At 38.3% G+C, this 22,108-nt stretch overlaps 1 protein-coding gene across 9 annotated transcripts in view; it reads right to left on the minus strand.

The window, feature by feature from the left end:
• UTRN (utrophin) overlaps positions 1-22,108 on the minus strand; it is a 391,474-nt gene that overhangs the window by 252,671 nt on the left and 116,695 nt on the right. For 8 of the 9 annotated variants that reach the window (XM_026109804.2, XM_064509199.1, XM_026109805.2 and 5 more), the window contains 14 exons: positions 19,695-19,874; positions 18,959-19,093; positions 18,287-18,436; positions 17,173-17,334; positions 16,694-16,822; positions 16,029-16,202; positions 15,189-15,344; positions 13,411-13,581; positions 11,344-11,523; positions 8,120-8,248; positions 7,785-7,955; positions 7,037-7,186; positions 5,650-5,787; positions 4,638-4,790 (listed from right to left, as the gene is read on the minus strand). In XM_026109804.2, the coding sequence (XP_025965589.1) occupies positions 4,638-4,790; positions 5,650-5,787; positions 7,037-7,186; positions 7,785-7,955; positions 8,120-8,248; positions 11,344-11,523; positions 13,411-13,581; positions 15,189-15,344; positions 16,029-16,202; positions 16,694-16,822; positions 17,173-17,334; positions 18,287-18,436; positions 18,959-19,093; positions 19,695-19,874 (2,178 nt within the window). The remainder of the gene's footprint in view (positions 1-4,637; positions 4,791-5,649; positions 5,788-7,036; positions 7,187-7,784; positions 7,956-8,119; positions 8,249-11,343; positions 11,524-13,410; positions 13,582-15,188; positions 15,345-16,028; positions 16,203-16,693; positions 16,823-17,172; positions 17,335-18,286; positions 18,437-18,958; positions 19,094-19,694; positions 19,875-22,108) is intronic. The other variant, XM_064509202.1, reaches the window with a different exon arrangement.

Below are 22,108 nucleotides of genomic sequence, written 5' to 3' on the forward strand. Positions count from 1 at the left end.
TTGGACAAGACGGGGTTAGAACAAACACCAGTATGTCTGTTGCAGCTCAGCAGCTTGCAATGGCTTCACAAAGTGTTTTTTCTAATACTCCAACATGCCAGAAGACCCATTTGTACACAGGCAGCAGTCCAGAATCTGGACTTCACCCAAATACATAGGTTCCTGGAGTTATTTTATTATTCTATTTCACACACATTGCTTCACCCGCCCATTATAAAAAAAAACTCACATGAAGTTTAAAAAGCATCTGCTAGTGTGCAGCAAACTGGCTTTCCAATTGTCGACAAAGCTGACATATATCGAAACTTTCTACTTTCCCAATAGCACCATACTGGGGCCAGGTTGCTGCCCTTCTGCAAAGCAATGAATTCCTCTGATGCTGTTCTAGCCCCTGATGCAGTTTCTGCACAGCACACCTAATTACTAATCTGCTCCAGCTGCCTCCAGTCACAGAAATGTTATTTCCTCTTTTCACAACCATTCTTCTCAGGCTGAACATACGTTAAGTGTTGTAAGCACATTACTGCCTTATTACAGCTGAGTTTTAGGTGTTCAGCTGTTCTCTACCTTTCATTGCAGACTGGCAGCATCTGAAACACAGCATAAACATGACCAGTGGAGGAGCAGGAACTTTTGACATAGTTGTGTCTCATGTGATGCACATACCTGGACCTCACAGAACTTGGCACTTTCTAAAACATACAAGCATCAAGTTTTGCTTTCTTAAGCACCCACAAATAAGGAGTTAATCAAAGATTATTTATGAGGAAATCTGACTGGATGACCTAATTGCTCTGTTCTATTCTAATTTCATTGGTGAGAGAACAAGTTTATTAAAATTTGCTTTCTCCTTTCAAAAAAAAATCCTAGGAAGAAGCAGGACTGGGGAATACTTAGTTACAAGTCCACATTCTATAAATAAGAACTAAAGCTGCTAGAAATAATTTTTATTTCAGTAGCCAAATTAAAAAAATCCACTCTCTCCCATCTAGTCTGACCTGCAATACAGCACTTGGTTTTAGGTTTTCCTCCTACTTTCCCAGTTTACACTTATACTTTACACATTTTGAAACAAAACCTAAAAACCAAACATTCTACTTGGGTAGACATTCTGACTTCGTTTTAAGTGCATTTTGGAAGATACTGTCTTAAAACTGACATCAATTTTTATAGTTTACCTTACATTAAGTAAAAATTTTAACCAAAAGTGTCTACCCAATCTAATCTCAGATCATCACACATAAGTTGTCCTGTTTGCAAATAAACACCCTTTTGGTTTGAAAATGCCCACATTTTAAACTATTCCTTGACCCTTCTCTCAAGTATTTCATAACCAGATTTCTGGAAAAAGTTTTTCCAAAGCCAAAGTCTCATGTCCATTTTATTTGTTCTTCTGTGTTAATTAATGCAGTCAGTAAGCAATCTATTTGAGAACAACATAATTAATGGTTCATATTTAAATATGATCCAGAACTTTCCCTATAAAAAAGCATAACAGATAGATAAATATGTTTTCTTTACTATGGCAATACTACTTCAAGAGCCTTCAAGATGATGTCTGTATTGCAGTTTATAAGAAAAACAGCACTGTGTGCAGTAGCAAATTCACTCACCATCTGCAAAATGATCATTTTCACATCAAAACAGTTTCCTAAAACCTAGGAAACATCTCTCAGGAACTTCAGTCAACTAATTACCTCTGCAATTTCTGGTTTAATTTTTCCTTCCCTTCATTCCCAGCTAAGTCAGAATACAGCAATTTAAATAAATACTAAAGCAAGGTTAGAAAACAAAGAAGTCAAAGAGATCCACTACATCACAACAAATTTCTGATACAGGCTTTTCTAGTTATTGCATGGCTTGCAAAACAAAGACTATTCAAAAAAGTACCTGAAAGGCAGAACAGTTACCAATGTTTCAGACACACCTAACTTCATAATCCACAGAAGCAGCATACATGATCAGGAATATTTATGATCTATCTACTTGTAGCAAATTCATACATGGATATGTATGATCTTTAAGCACCATAAAGAAATCCTCTCCTCCACACTCATTTACAAAAAGGTAAATAATATTACACAAAATCTCAATTGAATTCTTCTCAGCTTGGCTGCTGGAGGTTTGCTTTCCTTCCCAGTTTTGTTCATTTCAACTGACAGCATCTCTTCCCACACCCCCAGTGCCTTCCTCACATCAAGGAGAGATGTTGAGCCAGCTGCACACCAGCAGGCCAGGATTTCACTTCATGCTTCTCAGCCTTGAGATGAGATGAACAGGAAGCATTGCAACTTGATTTTTTGGCAGTCTGGGATCCCTACAGATACTTCCAGGGCTTCCCCTTCCCCATCATTCATCAGGCATCCCTATTGATCAAACTCAATTTGGGCGGGGGGGGGGGGGGGGGGGAAAGGGGGCAGTCCTCAAGCACAGCTTAGAGGGTAAAAACCAGGGAAGGGGAGGGGTCATTTTAAGGAAATTTAGCATTCCTTCTAGTGATAAGGATGTGTCAGACTGCTGGCTCTGAAGCCATTCTTGATGGTACAAGCCAAAAGGAGAAAAAAGAGAAGGAAAAAAAAAAGGAGAAAAGAAAGCAAGCAAAACCTCAGGGCACAAGCGTTCAAGATCAAGCAGTAAAGCAGATAAGAGCACAAGCCACAAAAGTAAAATAAGGTCACCTGAGGCAGGCTGGCTTGCTACTCAAATATTAGACCACCGGAGGTGCAGACACATGAAGCAAAAGCAGTTCCACAGTTTCGCAGCAGTAACAAAAACTGGTCTGATCCCTTTCTGAAAACCTAGCTGATTCAGCCAAACTAGAAACTACATCTAGAAGCACAAGGATGTTTTTACACAGCATAATTAATTCTGAGCAATGATAACATTTCTCCACCAATAGTCATGTAATTGCTATTGTAACCCATATCTACACAGTATTCTGCATTCAGTGTCCAGATACCAAGATGCAACAATTCAGGAATTCACTTTATCCAGCAATGCCAGGAATTAGCTTTGGGACTCAGAATATCACTAAATAAAAAGAACTTTATGGGAAGCAAGAGAAGATCAATCAACCTGCAGTGAGACCAACAGTGATCAGAAGGGCCAGTCTGTGGCACAACTTGTTTGTTCCTGTTGGCAAGGAATCATCCAGGTGCACTTTTCTTCTTTTTAATCTGGTGATTGAGTCACTCAAAGCAGCTGATGGTCAAACAAAAAACTGAACCAGGCTGTTTTACTTCAAGTGTCTATGGATCCATATTTCTTTCAACCAAATTTCCTGGCATCAGTCAGGTCCCACCAAGGAGGTCATGTGCAAGATCACGTTCATTGTTCCACAAGCAGGAGCAGCTACTGGGGATCCAACACAGCAGTTAGCTAGAAGCTGGTAATCAGACCCTGGGGCCATCTCCACTGCCCAGCTGTCTCCCAAGCTGTACATGGGAAGCTCACAATTTAAAAAAAAGTGCCTCTAAAGAGAAGGTTAAAGAAGGTTCACTTTGACAGCTGGTAGTGAATAGTCAATGTGACTGAGGAGTGCAGACTGTCTGCTACAGCTCTATGGCTACCAGAGGCAACTGAAGCCATGTAGTACTGTAGCTGAGAATGAAGAGCACCACATTAATATTTTGCAGTGGATGGGTCTCACTGGGAGCCAGAGTATTCCACATTCCACCCCTGCCTCCCGATTAATTGGTCCTGAGTTAAAAAGTTACAGAGCAATCAAAGAGATTGATTGGTTTTAATTATGAAGCTTCATAACCAGAAACTGAGAAGTACTTAGACTGCCTAACCCCCAAGCTTGTCCAAAAAATTACTTCCTGCTTCACAAGACTCCTCACTGTTATTGTCTAAAATACTAAAGTAATCGCCTTGCAGCCAAAGTGTTTTGAAGGATGAAAAGGAGAAATTAAATAAAAATATATATATATTAAAAAAAAAAAAGAAGATATCTGTATCTTCAACAACTAAGACACAGCTTTCTGTGCAAATTCTGGGTAAATTTTATTAGACCCTGACATACTAATAAATTAGTTGTTAAATTCTGTTCAGACTCCACACACACACACACACCAACACAACTCAGAAATCAAATACTTCAACTTTTGTAGATTTTAATTAATTTTTATGTACAGTAATATTAGCCACATGTGGGTAAGCAGCTAAAGGAGTGAAAGGCAGCATCAGAGTAGTTCAGATGTCTTACTGTTACCATAGGATCCAGAAACACTGACTTTGGGGCTCAAACCAAGCTTTTAATCATACCTGCACCAATTAGAAACTGAATCATGCTATTCGTGCCAGGGGCACTGAAAACAACTGAGCGTAATCCCTGTGTGCATGACTGACAACAGAAGCTGCCCTGATACTGCCAGACCGCAGTCCAGGACTTGGGCTTGATGGCTGTGATCTTTTGGACCTATGACTACTATGTAGAAATCTGAAACTGGTATATGCAGAAAATCTCCAAATGAAAAATTAATGCAGTCACTTTGAAGACACTTCTTCCCAAGGAAGGATCAAAAGAATAGCCAAAAGCCCTAACTAATATATCAATCTCTCAAACTCATACATAGCCTTCATTCCATTTGCTTTATGAGGGGGGAAAAAAAAAAGGCAACAAAAATCTCATTTACCTGTAGTTTTTGTTCATCTTCCACTCCTTGCAGCCCTGAGACACCGTGCTTTGCCTCATCCAGCCATTTAATTAGACTATCATGTTCCTTCTTATACTGTGAAAACACTGGAGAGAGTTCCACCACCTGCCTCCTCTGAAATGACCTACGCTCCTACAACCCAATGTATCAGGAAAATACAGTATGAGAAGAGAGAATTAACATAGAGATAGTTAGGTCTTATTTGTCTGAAAAAACAAAAAAAGCCTTTGGAATTTACTTGAAGAAGCAAATTCCAAAACACGCAATGATAGAAGGCATTTAAGAAAAAAAGAGTATCTATTTCTTTATCTACAGTCAAGTGTATCAAAGTAGTTACAAAGGTCAGTCTAATGGTTTTACCCTGCCTTTGAGCTACACATCATCTTTCTAGCTTGAATCGTACAGGTGAGCTGAAAGGAGAAGAAGGATATGGATCCGTTTGTTCTACACAAACATATTAAATATGGCACGTGTATGAAAGCACCACAAAATACTAGAGTTAGCAATTGTTGATAATACCCGCTATACGAGATGAAGGGAATCTATCGGCAGACTCATATTCACTTCTACCTCTTCTGCCAAGAATTCCATGAATATATTTGCATGCACCTATCTGAGCAGCCACTGTTGCACGCCCCTGTATGACCGAGATAAAGTTTTGTAGGAAGACTGGTAAAGACAAAGTGAAGCAAATGCCCAATTATCTGCACTCAACTGTGTAAAAATAGATAGCGTGGCTCTCTGAAACTTTGGAAAGGACTTCAATTTAAAAAAAAAAAACAAACAAAAAAAACACACACACTTTGGAATGACAAAATTTATATTTTGGAATTGCATAGATTCAAAGAGTCAGAATATGTATATGCCTACTTTACTTTTCCTAGAGAACTTTATAAGCTAAAGAAAGTCATAAACAGATCGTAAATGGGCTACCAAAAGAAAGACTGCATCAGAAATGAGCTGTAATTGTAAAAACTTATCATAATCATACCTCTACATTGCTGAACTTAGTCTGCAGGAGCAACAGCTGTATGCGGATCTTCTCTCTCTTATTGTCCTCCATAGGCTGCTGTAACAGCTGCCCTCCTCTCTGTAAAACCTCTTCAATCTGAGCTCTTTCTTGATCCAGCTAAAATTACAAAAGTCTGTAGTCATCTACCGAAAGCTCAGCTACGGTTTTGAAAATGAGTTTGTCACTGCCCATAATCTTCACAGTACCAAAATGTTTTTTTTTTTTAATTATCCAAATGTCCACCAAATAAATCCAAGCAGAGACATTCTTCTCCTCCATAACTACCAAGTCCTAATCTTCCTTCGTCATTCTATAAAATTCACAAGAGACACCCTGCAGGAAGCTCACTAGAACAGGCAGCAGTAGCCAGCCGCAACAGGAGAGCGCTATGACTTCAGCTCCATTTATGACTTCTTAATTATTCAAAACACTCCTTGAGAATAACAAAAACTAAAAGCAGAACAGCAAGAAAAATAATAAAAATGGTACAAAGGGAAACATATGTTCTACAACAATTGGTCTTCCCTTGGAGAGCTTTTAAAAATTATTCTGTGTAATATATATGCTATTTTCAATAGACCTGTATTCAGTTTTACAGTTTGTTCAGCTTATACATAACAAGGCAGACAAGATGGCCAGCAGGACTTTACCAAATTTGGTAGCCAGCAAGCCTATTGTGGTCCAGATGCAAACAAAAGTGTGCAAGTTTTATACAGATGAATAGTAGAGCCCAGATTAGAATCTAGAAAAAGACAAATTTTAATCCAAGTTCCCATTGCCACTTGCCATGAGCCATATTACAGTACTTTTATTTGCACCTCATCTTACAAACAGTACCATCACATTGAGCTGATCTAGGTACTGTGATTCAATATATAGTATTAACTAAAATTTAAGTTAAAAAAAGATGCCTGCCTGAGACACCAGATTAGAGGACTATACTAACTGTCAACTACTCAGTAAAATCTCAGCTGCATTAAGTAATCATTGCAATAGAAGCTCTGAGAGCTAACTACCAAAAGAAAATGCTTTGTGTAAGGAAGCATACCTTACAAACAGCTGCTTTAAGCAGAAGAAGAGAGAAGAGAAATGAAAACCAAAAGTTCCCTACCTGTAGCAGATTTTACAAAACCATGATGAAAATACAGACTGAAACAGGACTGGTTACCACTTGGCACCAGCCATGGGGAAACCATGCAGAAATTGTGCAATATTTCCAACTGCCTGGAAATTCCCTTCATTTTTGATTCCTAGCTTAAAATAATTTTCTCAAAAGAATTTCCCCTGGAAGTCAGGAGAAATGTAACATTGAACTGAACAAAACAAAAAGATTTAGCCAGTTTTCTTTCTTCCAGTACTCACAAACCTTTTCATCTTCCTCACTCAACTCCAGATGCTTTTCCACAACCTTTAACATGTTCTGTATGTCACTCTCAAATTTGTCCAGGTCTGGAAGAGCCACTCTGACTTCATGGGGCTCTGACATGACAGGAAGTCGTTCTTGTCCAACAAGCATCTGCAAAGCAAAATAAAAAGTTTTCCAAGATGAGAATTTAGTCTGAGATGTCATACACATTTCAATGCGCTATCAGTTTAAATTATCAACAGGCATTAGCGTTTGTAGGACCACCAGATATCTGTATAATAAAATTGCAAGAGTTGTTTGATGTAACGCTGAGAGTTAGCTTGGACTAAGCGTTGATGGGTACTGCCAAGCTTCTACATTCAAACCCCAGTCCATACAACTTGGTCATAAAACAAAAAAGAAAAACATACAAAACCAAACACACACCTCCAGTCACGTTAGCTTATGGTGTTTGGTCTGTAGTTCAAATAAATATGTACTGTAATGTTATATTTTTCTGAATCTTTATAATATCCAATTATTTGTAAATTTTCCCTTGCAACTCAAGTCAGCACCTGCTGCTTAGGTAACTCAGAAAGCAACTATCAAAAGTGAGTCAATCCATTTGTAGTATATAAAGATATACTATTAAACCAGGATCAAAAATAACAAAATTCTGTTTTAACATACAGGGATCTGTTCCCAAAGCTATTTTTCATCATTTTGGTACAGATACCACAGGCATGTTTTGTGGCCCCCTCCACCTCACCTTGGCACTTGTGATGTGTTGAGACACCTTCTCAAAGTTACGGTTTAGTTCTGCCAGCTTGGGTTCAACAAGTTCACGACACGACACCCCTCGGCCATTCATTAGGATAATGGCCTGATCACGCACATTACACACTCGCAGACTAACATCATCTAATTCAGATGTTAAACGCTAAGAAGTGGAAGAAAAAGCAAATGATTATGTCAGGGAACGGGGCGGGGGGGGAGAAGGGCAGCGGGGCGGAGGGGAGAAGGGCAGCAAACCTGACTTGAATTTGTTTAGAATCCAAAAGTAGTTATTTGACAGCATCCTCCTTAAAAGGCAACACTTCCTACCTTCACCGTTTCCTCCTTTTTGCTTGCTGGCTTTTTCTCAATCTCATCCAGCAAGGCTTCAGCCTGATACAGCCAAGTACTTATGTGGGCAACGTTTTCATCAAAGATCTCCAGCTGGCTCTGATGATTCTGGAAGGGGGCGGGGTGGGGGGTGGGGGGGATAAAGTACATCTATGTCATCTATGTGAGGAAAAAAAAGAAAACCCTGCTTTTAACATTCCGAGTAAAAAGGGGATCAATGGAACAGAAAGCGTTATAGATAAACCTTGGAAGGAAACAGTGAGAATTATATTGTACATTCCACCTTCAATAAATATTTATAAGAATTCAATTTTCACTCTAGACCCTTCAATATTATTGTTCCTAATTAACAGGAAGGGAAGCAGAGAACTGACATAGTTTGTCCAATAAATTACAGTCAGCCAATGTATTACAACATTACAACTAGACCACAATATCTCTCTTGACTAATTTATCTTCTCGTTTGCATTTTTCCTTCCCTTGTTTCTGTAAAAAAAAAGAAAATATGCACCAAAATCAGAGAAGATCAATAGCTAGCTTTTGAAAAGAAACAGTGAAACTGCCTGTACTCAAAGTCAACATAACAAAAAGGATTCACAGAACATATTGTTTTCTAATTATCACTAGCAGATACAACAGTACCCACTATGCATGATTGAGTTTTCTGGGGGAATACACCAAAGCCACAAATTATGATTATATTTTACTTATTCCATTGAAATGTGTATTCCTTTCAACAAAAACATCCACAATATAGACATACTAATTAGGTCTGCTTTCATATCTAGTCAGAAATTATAAAGTTATGTGCTACCAACAAAAACCATCTCTCCACCTGATACAGAGAAATTCCAAAATTCTCACAGGAAGAAGGTATTAACAAAAATGCTACTGAAAGAAAATTTTTGCTTTAACAGGGCTAGAAGAATTCAGAAATAGAAATGAGGAAACAAAGGAAATAAAGCCTAAAAAAAAGAACAAATGAATTTTGATTTGCTTTTTTATTATCTAAGATATAACTATTATATATCTAAGTTAACAGTAGAAATAGAATGAAAGATGTAACACAAAAAGGTGAAGTTAGGACTTGAAGATTAATTTGCAAGAATGCTTTCCACCTGTGAAACCTGATCAGTTTGGGGAAAAAAATGAATAAATAAGAGTAGAAAGCTGTAGCAGCAGCTACATTTAGCTAGCAGTGTGACAGCTATTAAAAAGGGAGGTGCAGCCATAGGATATGTGGGAAGAGATACTTCAGGTAGATACAGAGGCAGTTCCATTAGTCAGAGCCTCCATGAAAGGACATCAGGAAGGCTGTGGCATACTTCTGATCATCCAGGCTAACAAGAGGAAGCAAAGCCATCAAATTCAGACAACTACCAGGATGATCACTTGAGCACAGAGCTTATTACACAAATAAAGAATGGCTGAGTTTTGCTTTTTTTGCTTAACGAACCAAAGGAAGGAGAGGAAGGGGAGAGAGATGGGCTATGATTGCTCTATCAATATCAAGAAATTTTTATCTTCACCTACAGAAAGAACAATTTAATATAACAGAAAAAGTCAGCGCAAGAACAAATACTTACAACCAGACATGAACAAAATGAATTCAGAAGGTTTTTGTGTTGCTGCAGCTTCAACCCTTATCAGCAGCTTCTGACAGTGGAATATCATAACTACCTCAACAATGAGGAAATATCCTAACTATCTGGAAAACATCAGTCTGATACTAGCATCAATTGGAGATTGTTTCATGTTTGTTTAGCAAAACTTACAGCCTTGGGCTGTAATACGCGAAGTCTTCCATTTACTCAGCCAAACTGACACTGTTGGCCTCAATTCAAGAGTCAGCATATGCTTCAACACTCAAAGCTGAATGCTGTCCAATACAGCAATAGGCTGACAGAGTCCCAAGTGCTTTGCTGAACAGAACTAAGAAGTTACTGAATGTCCATTAAACAGCCATTGCGTGGGCATTGAGGAAGGCTGTCGACAAAGAAAACCACCCTGTTCATGCAGGAACTGGCACAGGAGTTTTTTCCAGGCTGAGTAAGGAAAAGCAGCCCCATGGAACCCAATCTTTTGGGGCTAGTTCCTTTTGTTTTTTACTCTAAAATAATAAATTCATGAGCTCATAAGAAGTTATACAGGCCATGTTAACATGAGATCTGAGCTCTTAGTTAACCTGCTCCTGAAGGAAACAATGCTTCCACAATTTTTTTTTCCACCTACCTTTTTAATTCAGCAGAATCAGGTATTACCAATTAATGACAAACCCACTAAAAGTTGTCTGAACTCCTATTACACGCCATAACCCACCCAGGCCATGCACAACAGCAAATGCCTTTTCAGGGTTATTTAGAAAGTGACTTCTATGCACTAGGTCTGGGGGTATTGTAGAAAACAGGCGGCAGCAGTTAAGAACTAAGCCAACAATTGGACAAACAAGGCTAGTGCTGTTGGGGTAGCTAAAGGGAAAGTGATAAAACATTAACGGGCATGAAGGGACATGGAGATACGCTTGCAACTGAGGACCAAAGATTAAAATGTAATGTGATGACATACAAGAGGTAGGGAGAAAGAGAAAAGTGAGGAGGTTAAAGCAGCAGACAAGAAAGGTGCTCACTGAACATATTCTGGATTTTCTTGAAGGGGGAAGAGAGGTGACATAAGCATATAAAAAAGAGGAAATCATACCACAAAGTCTAGGGAGCGCAAGAACCCAGGAAAGAGTCCTAGCACTGATGCCAGAAGAGAGAGAGGAAAAAAATAAAGACAATTGAAAACAAAATTAAACCAACAGTTTTATTCTCTACAACTAGGCAGGTTACTTCCCATTTGGTCAAGTTAACTGTCTGCCTGTGATATTTACATAGTTTTATCACTGCAGTATCCAGACTGAGGGTTTTTATCTCCTACCCACTGAGCACTACCCACTGCTACTACTGAGCACAGGAGATGCTTGCTGATAGGCATTGATGAAACACTCACAAAACAACTTCCCACCTTTCTCATTTCATATATCCTCATAACTCAGCTCTCCATCTACATAGTAACCATAAATCCATTCAATGTTCCTTTAAGTCCATGAGACACCATGGGAACTTCACATCATGGAAAAGAAAGACAAATAAAAGCTGCAGCTCCTCCAAGCGTGAGGAGGGGGAACCACCCTGAATGTTTTTGTCACATGTGCAACTTACCAACAAGGTGTCACACCAGTCTTCGGTCCAGGTCCGAACTCTGCTCCAACCAGCATTAAGGACACAAAGCTTCTCCTCCAGGAAGGTCTCGCTCCCTTCCACCAAAGCCTGGAGTGCAGTACAGCTTTCCGTGATGCTCTTCAGGTCAGCTTTTCTCCTCTCCAGCTCTCTCAGCACATTCTGAAACAAGAGGAACCACTGACAGCACACTGCAGACTGCTCTGGATCACAAAGGCAAAGGAGCCAGATTTTATTTCCATGGGAAACAAATAGTGTAATACATGATTTTCACAAGAGAAAATCCAAGGCAAGTAAAATGAGCTTCTATTTATACTCACTCGCAGTAGACGTAAATCTTTTTTTTTTTTTTTTTAAAAGCATAATGCAGGTAAGTGTCCTGAATAACGTAGCTTGCGACCTTTTTGTTTTGTTGTTTTATACCATCTTCACAGGCCCTTTTTGTTATGTAGGTATTTAAAGCAAATACCTCAGATTATAGGTGCAATTTTAAAAAGTCCTTTTTCACAGTCATGTGCCAGAGAGAATTCAGTCATCAGAGAAGCCTTGCATTTGTCAATACCTTTTCCCTTTGATGTATGCTTATAGTCGGTAATAATGAGAAAACGGTAGGCCAAGTCTGAATGCTTTTGCAAACACTCAACACCTGTCACTGTGTACGTTTGATTTGCTTACTAGATATTACCAAAGCCCGATTGTTCTATTAGCTATACTTGCATATGCAGGAAAGGATATTTAGCTCAAGTGTTTTTTCTAAGCCATCTCTGATTTTAGTTTTATCTAGAAAAGTGACCTTCTGCGCAGAAACATGTGTCTAAGATAGAATTCAAATAATACACCATCTCTTGAATATTAGCAATTGATTACCAAATGGAAAATAAAAATCTCCTGCCATACAAGATCACTGATAATTATTGATACTACCTATTTAAAAAGCTCTTTCATGTTAGTAACTGCATTCTTTCACACACCATACAATCACAGATAGCATCTGGAGCTCCTGGAACATCTTATTATCCATTAAGTAAATAAACTATTAACTGCAATATCTTAGCACAATAACTCAAGTTACTACATTTTAGACTTGCCTCTGGAAAACCTTATGATAGGAAGGACATCTTTATATGTAACATAAAGGGTTTGGCCTCCTGGTGGTGCAGCATAACAGTTCATGAATTATTTGCATTGCTTACAAAGGTATAGTAAATATACTTAAGTATTGATGTGCAGATTTGGAAAGAAATTTTAAGGAGGCTACCACAGCACACGTGTAGTGCTAATAATTTTTAATTCAGAGTGAAACAGGTAAGAATAGCTTATAATCAGATACTTGTTTAATTTTGTATGCTTTGTTATTTCATTAATATTGTACACAGACCTATTGCAAAAGAAAAAACATGACAGAAAACAGACTGGAAAGATCAGTACCGCTGAAGTGTATCAACTAACATTTGCTCCTAACTCCGACTATCACATACACAAGTTTCCACAGTGTGAGAAAATATGTACTTTGCTTTAGAATAATTAGAACACATTCTTCTGCTTCCATGAAAAGTTCCAAATTAAAGATAAAAAAAATAAAATAAGCAATTATTGGAGCTTTCTGTTGTGCAAACTCACAATTTTGAGGACAAAGTAGACTGTTTCAGTGAAAAGTTATATACTCACCTTTTCATTAAAAAGTCAGTACATTTTCAGTTTGCTCTATTAATAAAATTTTTGATACAGCAGAAAATTATATTTACTGAAAATTAATAACTCTGTTAAAGATGCAATAAGTTACTTAGATATCTATTAATACCAAATATGCAGTAATATCTTTACTATTTCACTGGTCCTTTAACTTCTGAAATAAGATGCCTGAAATGAAACAGATCAGCTCCAGTGAAGTACTGCATATGATCTACTGAAAATACTACAATTTCCTCATGCAAGATATTTTGAAACAATCCACAGGGATTTAAATTCACAGTCTCTTCCAGACAGTTTCGCCATAATGTTAAAAAAATATATATTAATTTATTCCATATATTTTTAAAGCATGCTCACCTTAGCCCAGGCAATTTCTGAATCCAGATCAGAAAGCAAACTCTCTGAAGTGGACTTCTGTACTAGCTCAGCCTCAGTGGTAGCTAGCCACTCTGACAAAGAGGCAGTCTCTTTCTTCAGTTTGCATGCCAGCTGGGATGCTCTTTCGAGGTCTTGTTTCCCTTCAGTCACCTACAAAAAGAGACAGATAAAATATCTACTTGATTATATAAAATCCTCGTATTCTAAAACTGTCTTTCACTAGGGAAGGACCCTAAAAAGAAAAATAGGTTATAAACATCTGCGTCTTACTATATAAAATAGAATACATAAAACCAGAATAATTTTATATTAAGATTCACTACAAAGAGACAGGCACATACATATCAGTTATTTATACTTAGTAATCACCAATTTAAACTTTGCCCATTATGAGCCTTAAACTAAAAAGATACAGAATCCACTCAGTCACTGTTACATATATAAAATTCAGTTTCTTTTGATATATTTTAAACAGACCTCATAGCAGGAAGGTGTAAAGAAAAAAAAATCACTGAAAAGCTAACCTGCCCTTGAAAAGATGTCAGTAAGTAGAACACAGAATTTGATTTGATGTTTGCTGCAGTGTAATCAATTCTATCTCACACTAACTACACAATTAGTCTGATCTAACTTGAACATGGACTTGAGAATTAATCCAACCATGGAAGTCAGAACTGATTGATATTTTCAAAAATTACCCTCCACCTCAATTTAGTGCTTGCATGTATATAATTCAAAAACATACACTCTTTGAAGTTCTGTAAAAAATAAAATTCAGACACATATACACAACCGTAACATTACACCACAAACAACCCGACTGTCTCTCCACAATTTCTTGTCCACATACTTTGTGAGCTATAGATATGCAGGTTCCACTGGAATCCACACCTTTTTGAACGCTCTCCACTTTATAAAAATAAAGAGTTTCCTAGAGCCCATTTCAAGATGCTCCTCCAGTGTAATCTGGCCACTTTACTGCTTCACAGCTTCACTCACAGAACACTTCACAGCCCTGAGTCTGCTTGGACTTCTGTCTTAATTTAGGGAGGGGAAGAAAAAACAAACAAACTCCTATCCCACCCCCGTCCCCCCTCACACAAAGGTTTACCCATTTTTAAATTATTTCATTTGGATAAATAACTACTCCATTACTGAGAAAATTACCCAAATCCATATTTAATGCAGTACTTAGAAAATTTAGGGTTACCTGCATATTCAAATTTTGTACTGAGGACAACTCTTTAAATAGATTATGATTAGAAACTATCACACCTCCTAAAACACACATATTGGCTTTAACTTCTCACATGAAGAAGCAACAGTAAAGTATCTTGTAGGGTATTTTAGAAAGCATAAAAGAAAAGCTTCTGTATTATAATTAAACATCCGGGAGGTTTGTTTGTTTGTTTGTTTGGAGGGAACAGTTGTAAACTGGTTCACAGACAACATGAAAATGCAGCAGTGCACAAACACCGTAAGGAGTAGCAGGCCAGCTTTTTTTTGCCAGAATGCCGAAAGTTCTATGAACCTTCCTACCTTCAAGACTATCTATCTTCAAGAACACTCTGTGATCACAGGGATCCTGCATAACTACAAGATTGTTATGTGTAATCTCTGATCTCTGAACTGATTATTTCCGGATGCGGCAACTAGCCTATACAGTATCAGCTGCTGTTATCAGCAACTTGAACAGCACCTGGCATCAAAATAATAAAGAAGGGAATTTTTATGTACACATACATAATTTTTCTCACCTGTGCCCCCAAGTCATTGTAAAGAAATTTCAGTGCTGTTAGTTGTTCATCCATTCCTTTGGGATTATCTGTCTGTTGTTTCTGTACAATTTGCCTTCCTGTCTTGATGACAGTTTCAACCTCCAATTTCACCTCACTGAGGGTTTTATAGAGCTTCTGAAAAACAAATATGCATGTCTGTGATTACTTTATAGTTCATAGTTCTGGTTTTCCCATTTCGCTTGATCTGGGGGCCTGCAGGGAACCTGATCCTCAGCATGCACTTGAGCTCTAAGCTGTGGATCAAGAGCAAAGCAAAACAGGTAACAGTAGGTAATAGGAAAAAGGTCTGCCAAGTCGATTTCAAATTCCTGATGTTCCATATTTTATTCTATTTTAAAATTTTTATAACAATATATAAATTTTATCCCAATAGTTTAGCAGTGTTTACTCCATAACATCACCACAGTTGGCAGTGCTGACCCTGTGATCTGTGTTTGATCTTATGTGTAGTATTTTAACAAAACAAGTATGAAGAAGGAAGCAAACTTGCCCCTGGAGCAATGCTGCTCCATAACCTAAGGATGAGCCAAGGAGATGAATTTTTATCAACTCAGCTGTTGCACCCTTTATGTCTTGTGATTACCGATCCATTACTTTTATAGCCACATTCTCATCCAAAAGAATTACACACTTTTAATTAGCAAGTGTTCTGTTAATGTTTTGTGACAAGCTATAACAGTGTTTCCTTTTCCATCAGGACTTTAAGCAAAGATTTCCTGAGGGGAGGGAGTTTAGACAAAAAGAATCACACAAGAAAGAAACAACCCCAAACGTGAGTTAAGAATACTGCATACTTACCATACAACTGTCCAAATGAGCTTGGATGACATCTGGATCAGTATCCTTCACATCCAAGACATGAAGTTCTGCTTTTACACCATCCAACACCCTCTTGCAATCCAACATGCGCTGCTCAAAATTGGCCGGTTTCTGGAAAAGCTGATACTTTGTAGACACTTCCCGGAGTTTTCTCTGTTTGAACAAATATTATGTTAAAAGCTTGTTTTAAATTAGTAGCTGCACTTCAGGAAATAAAAAACAAACAAACAAAAACATTCAAAGCAGCTGCACTCAGATTCTATTTCATCTCGTACGCCACCACAATTCAGTACTCATGTCAACGCCATTTGCCAAGCAAAATTCCATCATCTATTCCTAACCTCCACTTACAGTGCAACAAAGCTGTAATTCTGCATCATACACTTTCAAAGTACCCATTCTAATAAAATAAATAGACTTTCTGACTTACAGCACTTCACCCATGATACTGATGAGATTTCAGCTTCCTTAGTTAATGTATTTAGTGCTGACTGTTTCCTAAAGAAAGCACAAAAGTGCACATACTATTTGTTTTCAAGATTTGGTTGACCACACCAAACAATGTACAGGCTGACAACAGCAGTGTATAACGGAAAACCAAAAGTTCTTAAAGCTTAAATTCTTAGTGTGACTTCTGTTTTCACCTGCAAAGCATCCAGCTGAGTTCCACCACGGGGAGTCCTGCATTCAGGGGAAGCAGGAGGGAAAGAGCGAGCATTTCTCTTGAGCTCCTCTAACGTGGATTCATGAGCTGCAATCTCAGCTTGAATTTTCTATCATGCCAGAAAAACAGGAAAAAAAAGTTAAGAAGTCTTGCAGGGAGAGAAGAGAAATTTGGTTATTACTGGGTAACAACCCAGTAGAAGTAAATCTCCTATGTAAAACCAAACACTACCAGGTTTATTCGAAGTACTCTGGCTCCAGTGACAGCTTGCTAAATTGAAAACCATTGAGATTGTTATTCAATACATCCTTCTTAAAACAGGCAAACAATCCAGATTACAAAGATGTCACCTAGTGCATCAGCACAGGACTGAAAGGGAGCCTTTATAATTAAATCTAGGCTGAGCGACATTGTGAGACATTTCAAAATGCTTTGTAGTGAAAATCTCTACTGGAATACCTGGGCCTCCTGGGGCATCTGAAAGGCATCTACCCTATCAGTGAGGTATGACGTCAGCTGTCTATCCAGCTCCGCTAAATTTTCTTGCAAGACCTGCAGCATGTGGTCGGTTTCTCTCACGGTCTGAAGCTGCTGTTCCAAGGCAATCTGCCGGCTCACCGCCTGAGCAGGACAGAAAGATAAGGTGAGATGGAGCAGCTGTTCAGTAAAAATGATATTAAACTCTTTTCCCCCCTCTTCTTTCTCTGCTATAGGAACAAAGTACTGCAAGAGGGGAAAAACAAAAAACCCAAACCATAACTTCAATGGCAGCATGCAGCCCCTAGCTGAGGGCACTACATCCATGTATCTGACTGTAATGGTGATGAACTAAAACTCTCTCCTGCTACTTTGGTAACATCAGAAAAAAATCGCCAGTCCTACAGTTTGGAAGAGGCCTGTATTACCAGGACAGAAAATACAGGTTACAAACTTATGCAACCTCAAATATCTTCCTCTACCTAGTAAATCTAGAAGAGATGAGACCAAAGCAGGAGAAGAAGGGGGCAACAAAAAAGGAGATGGGAATGAAAGGAAGGCTTCCTTTTTTCTTTTTCCTCCTTATTTCCTTTTTCCTAGCCATTTCAAAGAGTAAAAACGTCAGCTATTCTTGTTCTTCTGCTTTAAGGTCAGCGAGCAACTCACCAGTATTTATGGCAATAGGAAGGGAAGATAAACTTGGTTTAGTAAACTGTTGCCTACTTGAGATTGGAATTCCCTTTTTGCCAAAGTTGTCAAAATTACCCAGAAAAATACTGTTTCGGGGGGGAGGGGAAAGAGAGACTGGGGGAGGGGGAGAGAGCGAGCGAGAACACGAGCAAGCAAGAGCACGTGAGAGTGAGTACGCACAAGAGCACGCATGTGCATGCAAAACAAAACATGAATCAAACCAGGTGAAAAGTGTATCTTGCTTAGGGCATTATTCCAAACTGAAAGTGGCTAACAACATTGTGAAGGTTTTTCCTCTTTTCCTGCACTGCAGTCCTGCATTCATGAATTCAACCAACAGGAATCATTTCAGACCACTGAGCTGAAAAACTCTAAGTCTACTTCCACCCTGCCCCCAAATTCTTACCAAGTGACTCAATTCCTCATAGCGAGCATTGAAAGCCTCCAATTTTTCACTGATGATATCATCAAGAATCCCTCCATCAATCAGTGTCTGCCCAAGTTCCCGAATCTGGGTTCGATTATCAGCTGGATGACGCAGGACTGATTCCAGGGACTAATCAGCAGAGAAAGTTATAAAGGTCAAGACACTGAACATTACTGCATTTTTGGAGGTGAAAATTCATCTGCATGCACAGAAGTTTTTACACTTCAAATATCTTGAAAATGATCTAAAAGCATGAATTAGTTATGGCTTAATCCATGACTGCACAAGGCAAATACAGTGGTCATTTTACTTTAGATTATTATACTTCATAGCACTTCTCACCTAGTCACTATTATTTCATATTGTAGTGCTGGAAGGAATTAATCAATTTACACAAACCAGGAGACCGCACACAACTTTATCTCTGCATGATAGCAAGTCTGGCAGAATTGTTATGAACAGCAGAGCTCATCTTTTCTTTAGAGATCTTACAAATATCCTTTCTAGATTCAGAGTTATATGCTCATTTGACATAAAGAATCAGAACATTCAGTATGTATTTCAGAATTCCACTAAAGTGTAGATTTCTTTTGCTGTTTTTAAAGTAGGGCTATCTGAAATGTTGCTAGTCCAAAAGAATGACTACAATACCTCAAGAGCATCATTGACAGCATCCAACTTATCAGACAGATTTTCTGTCATTTGCACCCTTTCTTCCAGAGTATTTAGCCAAGCTGTTTCTAGATCAAGATAGTGAAGCAGCTCAATCCAACAGGACCATACCTCCTAAAAGTAACAGCAAAATTAAAATTAGTACAGAATGGCAGGGACAGCTCATATCTTGTGAAAAAGTTAGATACTTTGTTTTATAGACCTATTCACCTAAAACATGCCATAAAAAACACGCCATCAAAAATATGCCATACCATAATAAATTCTAGCCAGAAAAATCTGTAACTCCAGGGCAATATATAACAAAGTTCACGCACTTCTCCTGAAAGGTACGACATACACAGCCTGTCCAAAATCATAATCAATCCATTTTAATTACCACCATCAGAGTATTTCAGCCTTTGCTCTGAAAGATTCTTTCTGTCATTTTGCAAGAGGCATGGATGGAGAACAGAGCCGTGGAACAAAGTTACTTATTCACAGAAGTGTTTATAACAATACGCACATAGATAATCAAAGCAAAGTTGGGTGGTTTCTTGTGGATGCTAGGGACATAGTTGAGGAGAAGGACAGTGGAAAGCATGATTTTGCTACAGCAAAATATGTTTACGCAGAAGTTATTGAATTTAATGACACAGCCTGACATCTTCATTGTTCTCCATTCCTCTTGTGCCTCCTACCTCAGTTTTGCTAAGCTGAGAGTTATCATTCATACCTCCAAAGTGTGGCATTTTCCCCTGATCCGATTGCACAGTAGCTGGTAGTTCTCCAGTACCACATTCAGCTCAGTCGTAAGGTCCTGACCACCAGATGGCACTTTGCTGGCCAACATCTTGATGTTGTCTTTGAGAATCTTCACCCGCACCTCTTTCTGCAATACATCCTCCTTTGCTCTCTGCCCAAAGAAACATACGCAGTCAGCCCATGTGTTCAACTACTAACCTTTCAAACCAAAAATCAGTGGCTTAGTCTCATAGGTGTACTTGCTGAATATTATTCCAAGGCTCATCTTTATTGCAGTACTGAGTCTGAACACAAAAAAAACAGCACTAAATCACACAGAATTCAAATAATGTTAACAAGCATGCATATTCTATTAAACAATCATAAAGATACAGACATATTTTCCACTTAAGGTTTGTTCACTGAAAAATCCATGATTTAGATTCAAAAAAAAAAATCTGAATTCAGTGCTATTTGCACTCTAGCATGCAGCTATGAAAGACAGAAGTGTACCAAAGTAGAAACCAGAGGTTTAGATGTTTTTAAAAACAAACATATCAGGGAAGAAAAGATCAGGTGAATTTACAAAAAGTTGCAATCTCAGAGCTCAGTAACTGTATCCAAAGTTATTCGGAAAAGAGGATGGAATTATAAGGGACGTGTGTGATTACAGGGTTGGACCTCTCCCACAGCAGGCACACTCGTGGATGGGCTGGAGAAACATGCAAAACAGACAGCGAGAAAAAGTCCTTCAATTCAACTGTATTCATAGGAGCTTGGTAGCATAAAGGATACAGTGCAGAGCAGCTCCCAGTTATCATGTTATCAGTTGCTGAATTTTGCCCCAATGAAACTTCAGCAAACAGGATGGCTGGGAGATGGATAAACACAGACGTGGACTAGTCTGCATGGAAACAACCTGGAGGCTCCAGAAATAGAGACTGTCCCACAGCTTCTTTTGTTCAGGCTTCAAGAGTCAGTTTTATGAAATTAAAGTACCTCTGATACGTGAAGTACTACATTTTGTACTAGAATTTTCCATATGACAGCATTATTGTTAGACTTTGTTGAGATGCCTTTTAAATATAAGTCATTTTGTAATCAAGAAAATGCCAGTTAATAGAAGTGTGACGAATGGAACACAACTGGAGAACATGTTCTTTTAGGACAGAATTATTAAAAACATCCAGCCTCACCTTAACTCTGCTCCTGCAACTGTTAGTAGGAGTTTCATTCTCCATTCAAATGGGAGCAGAATTAGGGAAACTCAAGAAGGTTTTTCAAAACCGTACACAAAAATGCTCCTGGTCAAATATACACCAACTACTCTTCCACAGTACTGAATGTAATCCTAGCATAATATTCTTATTGCAAATACAAGAGGATATGCAAATGTTATAGTAAGCATACTTGCTCACTGATGTACCTGCCAAACTAAACAAAAACAGAATATAATCTGGATTTGACAGAGGTAACTGTGCTCCGCATTTCTCAAATTTGCCAACTGAAAGAGGGCTCTTTCTTTGCTTGGCTTGTGTTTAACAGACTGATCTCAGACTACGTGATCCCAAATGGCCTGAAAGGACATGAATATATTAAAACGCTTTTTAATGACTGCTTCAGAAAGGCCCTTTAAGAAGAACAATTTTGTGTGTGTGTCTGTGTAAGCACTTTCAAGTGTAAAAAAAAGAAAACAAAAAAACAAAAAAAAACCCACACAACTATGTTCCACTGGATAACAGTCTAGTTGATTCTTATTTAGATAAATAATGTGTAATACAAGTTGAAACAGAGCTGTACAAATGCCTGGACTCTTCTCAAATTGTTTAAAACCCAGAGAGAAATACTGTTCTGTATCTACACCCAAGAAAATTATCTCTTCAATTGGTAACTTACATTGAGACAAAAATAGCTCTTCCCCTCCATTTTTGAAGCACTAGTCCCAAAATAAGAGAGAAGTAGGGACAAGCATCATTCTTTGCAACAGATGAGGAACACAAAATAACCTTCACAACACATTTGTTCTAAACTCCTTTTCTAAATGTAGAGTTACTAAATCTAGGCCACAGGAAACTGAAACCAAACAGGTGGAAGCAGAAGAATCAGGTCTTAAAACTGGTAATTTAGACAGGTATAATGTAACATTCTCTTTCTTTCTCAGATTTCTTCCCCTGCAACAAGTTTGCATGTTCTTGGGGGCTTAATATGCTACACCCACCTAGCCTGGCTCAGCAAGCTGGGCATGTTGCTATTTGTTATTAAATCTCTACCACTCCTGACCAGGTAGAACATCTGCTTTTCCATTTGTGCTTTAAAAACAAAAATTCCATTAAGTGAAGCTGAAAAAATACCACTAATTTGTTGTGATCTGAGCTTCTTTCCACATAGACAGTAATTCTACTAAAG

The sequence above is a fragment of the Dromaius novaehollandiae genome, chromosome 3 (genome assembly GCF_036370855.1).
Source record: "Dromaius novaehollandiae isolate bDroNov1 chromosome 3, bDroNov1.hap1, whole genome shotgun sequence".
NCBI classification, from domain to species: Eukaryota; Metazoa; Chordata; class Aves; order Casuariiformes; family Dromaiidae; genus Dromaius; species Dromaius novaehollandiae.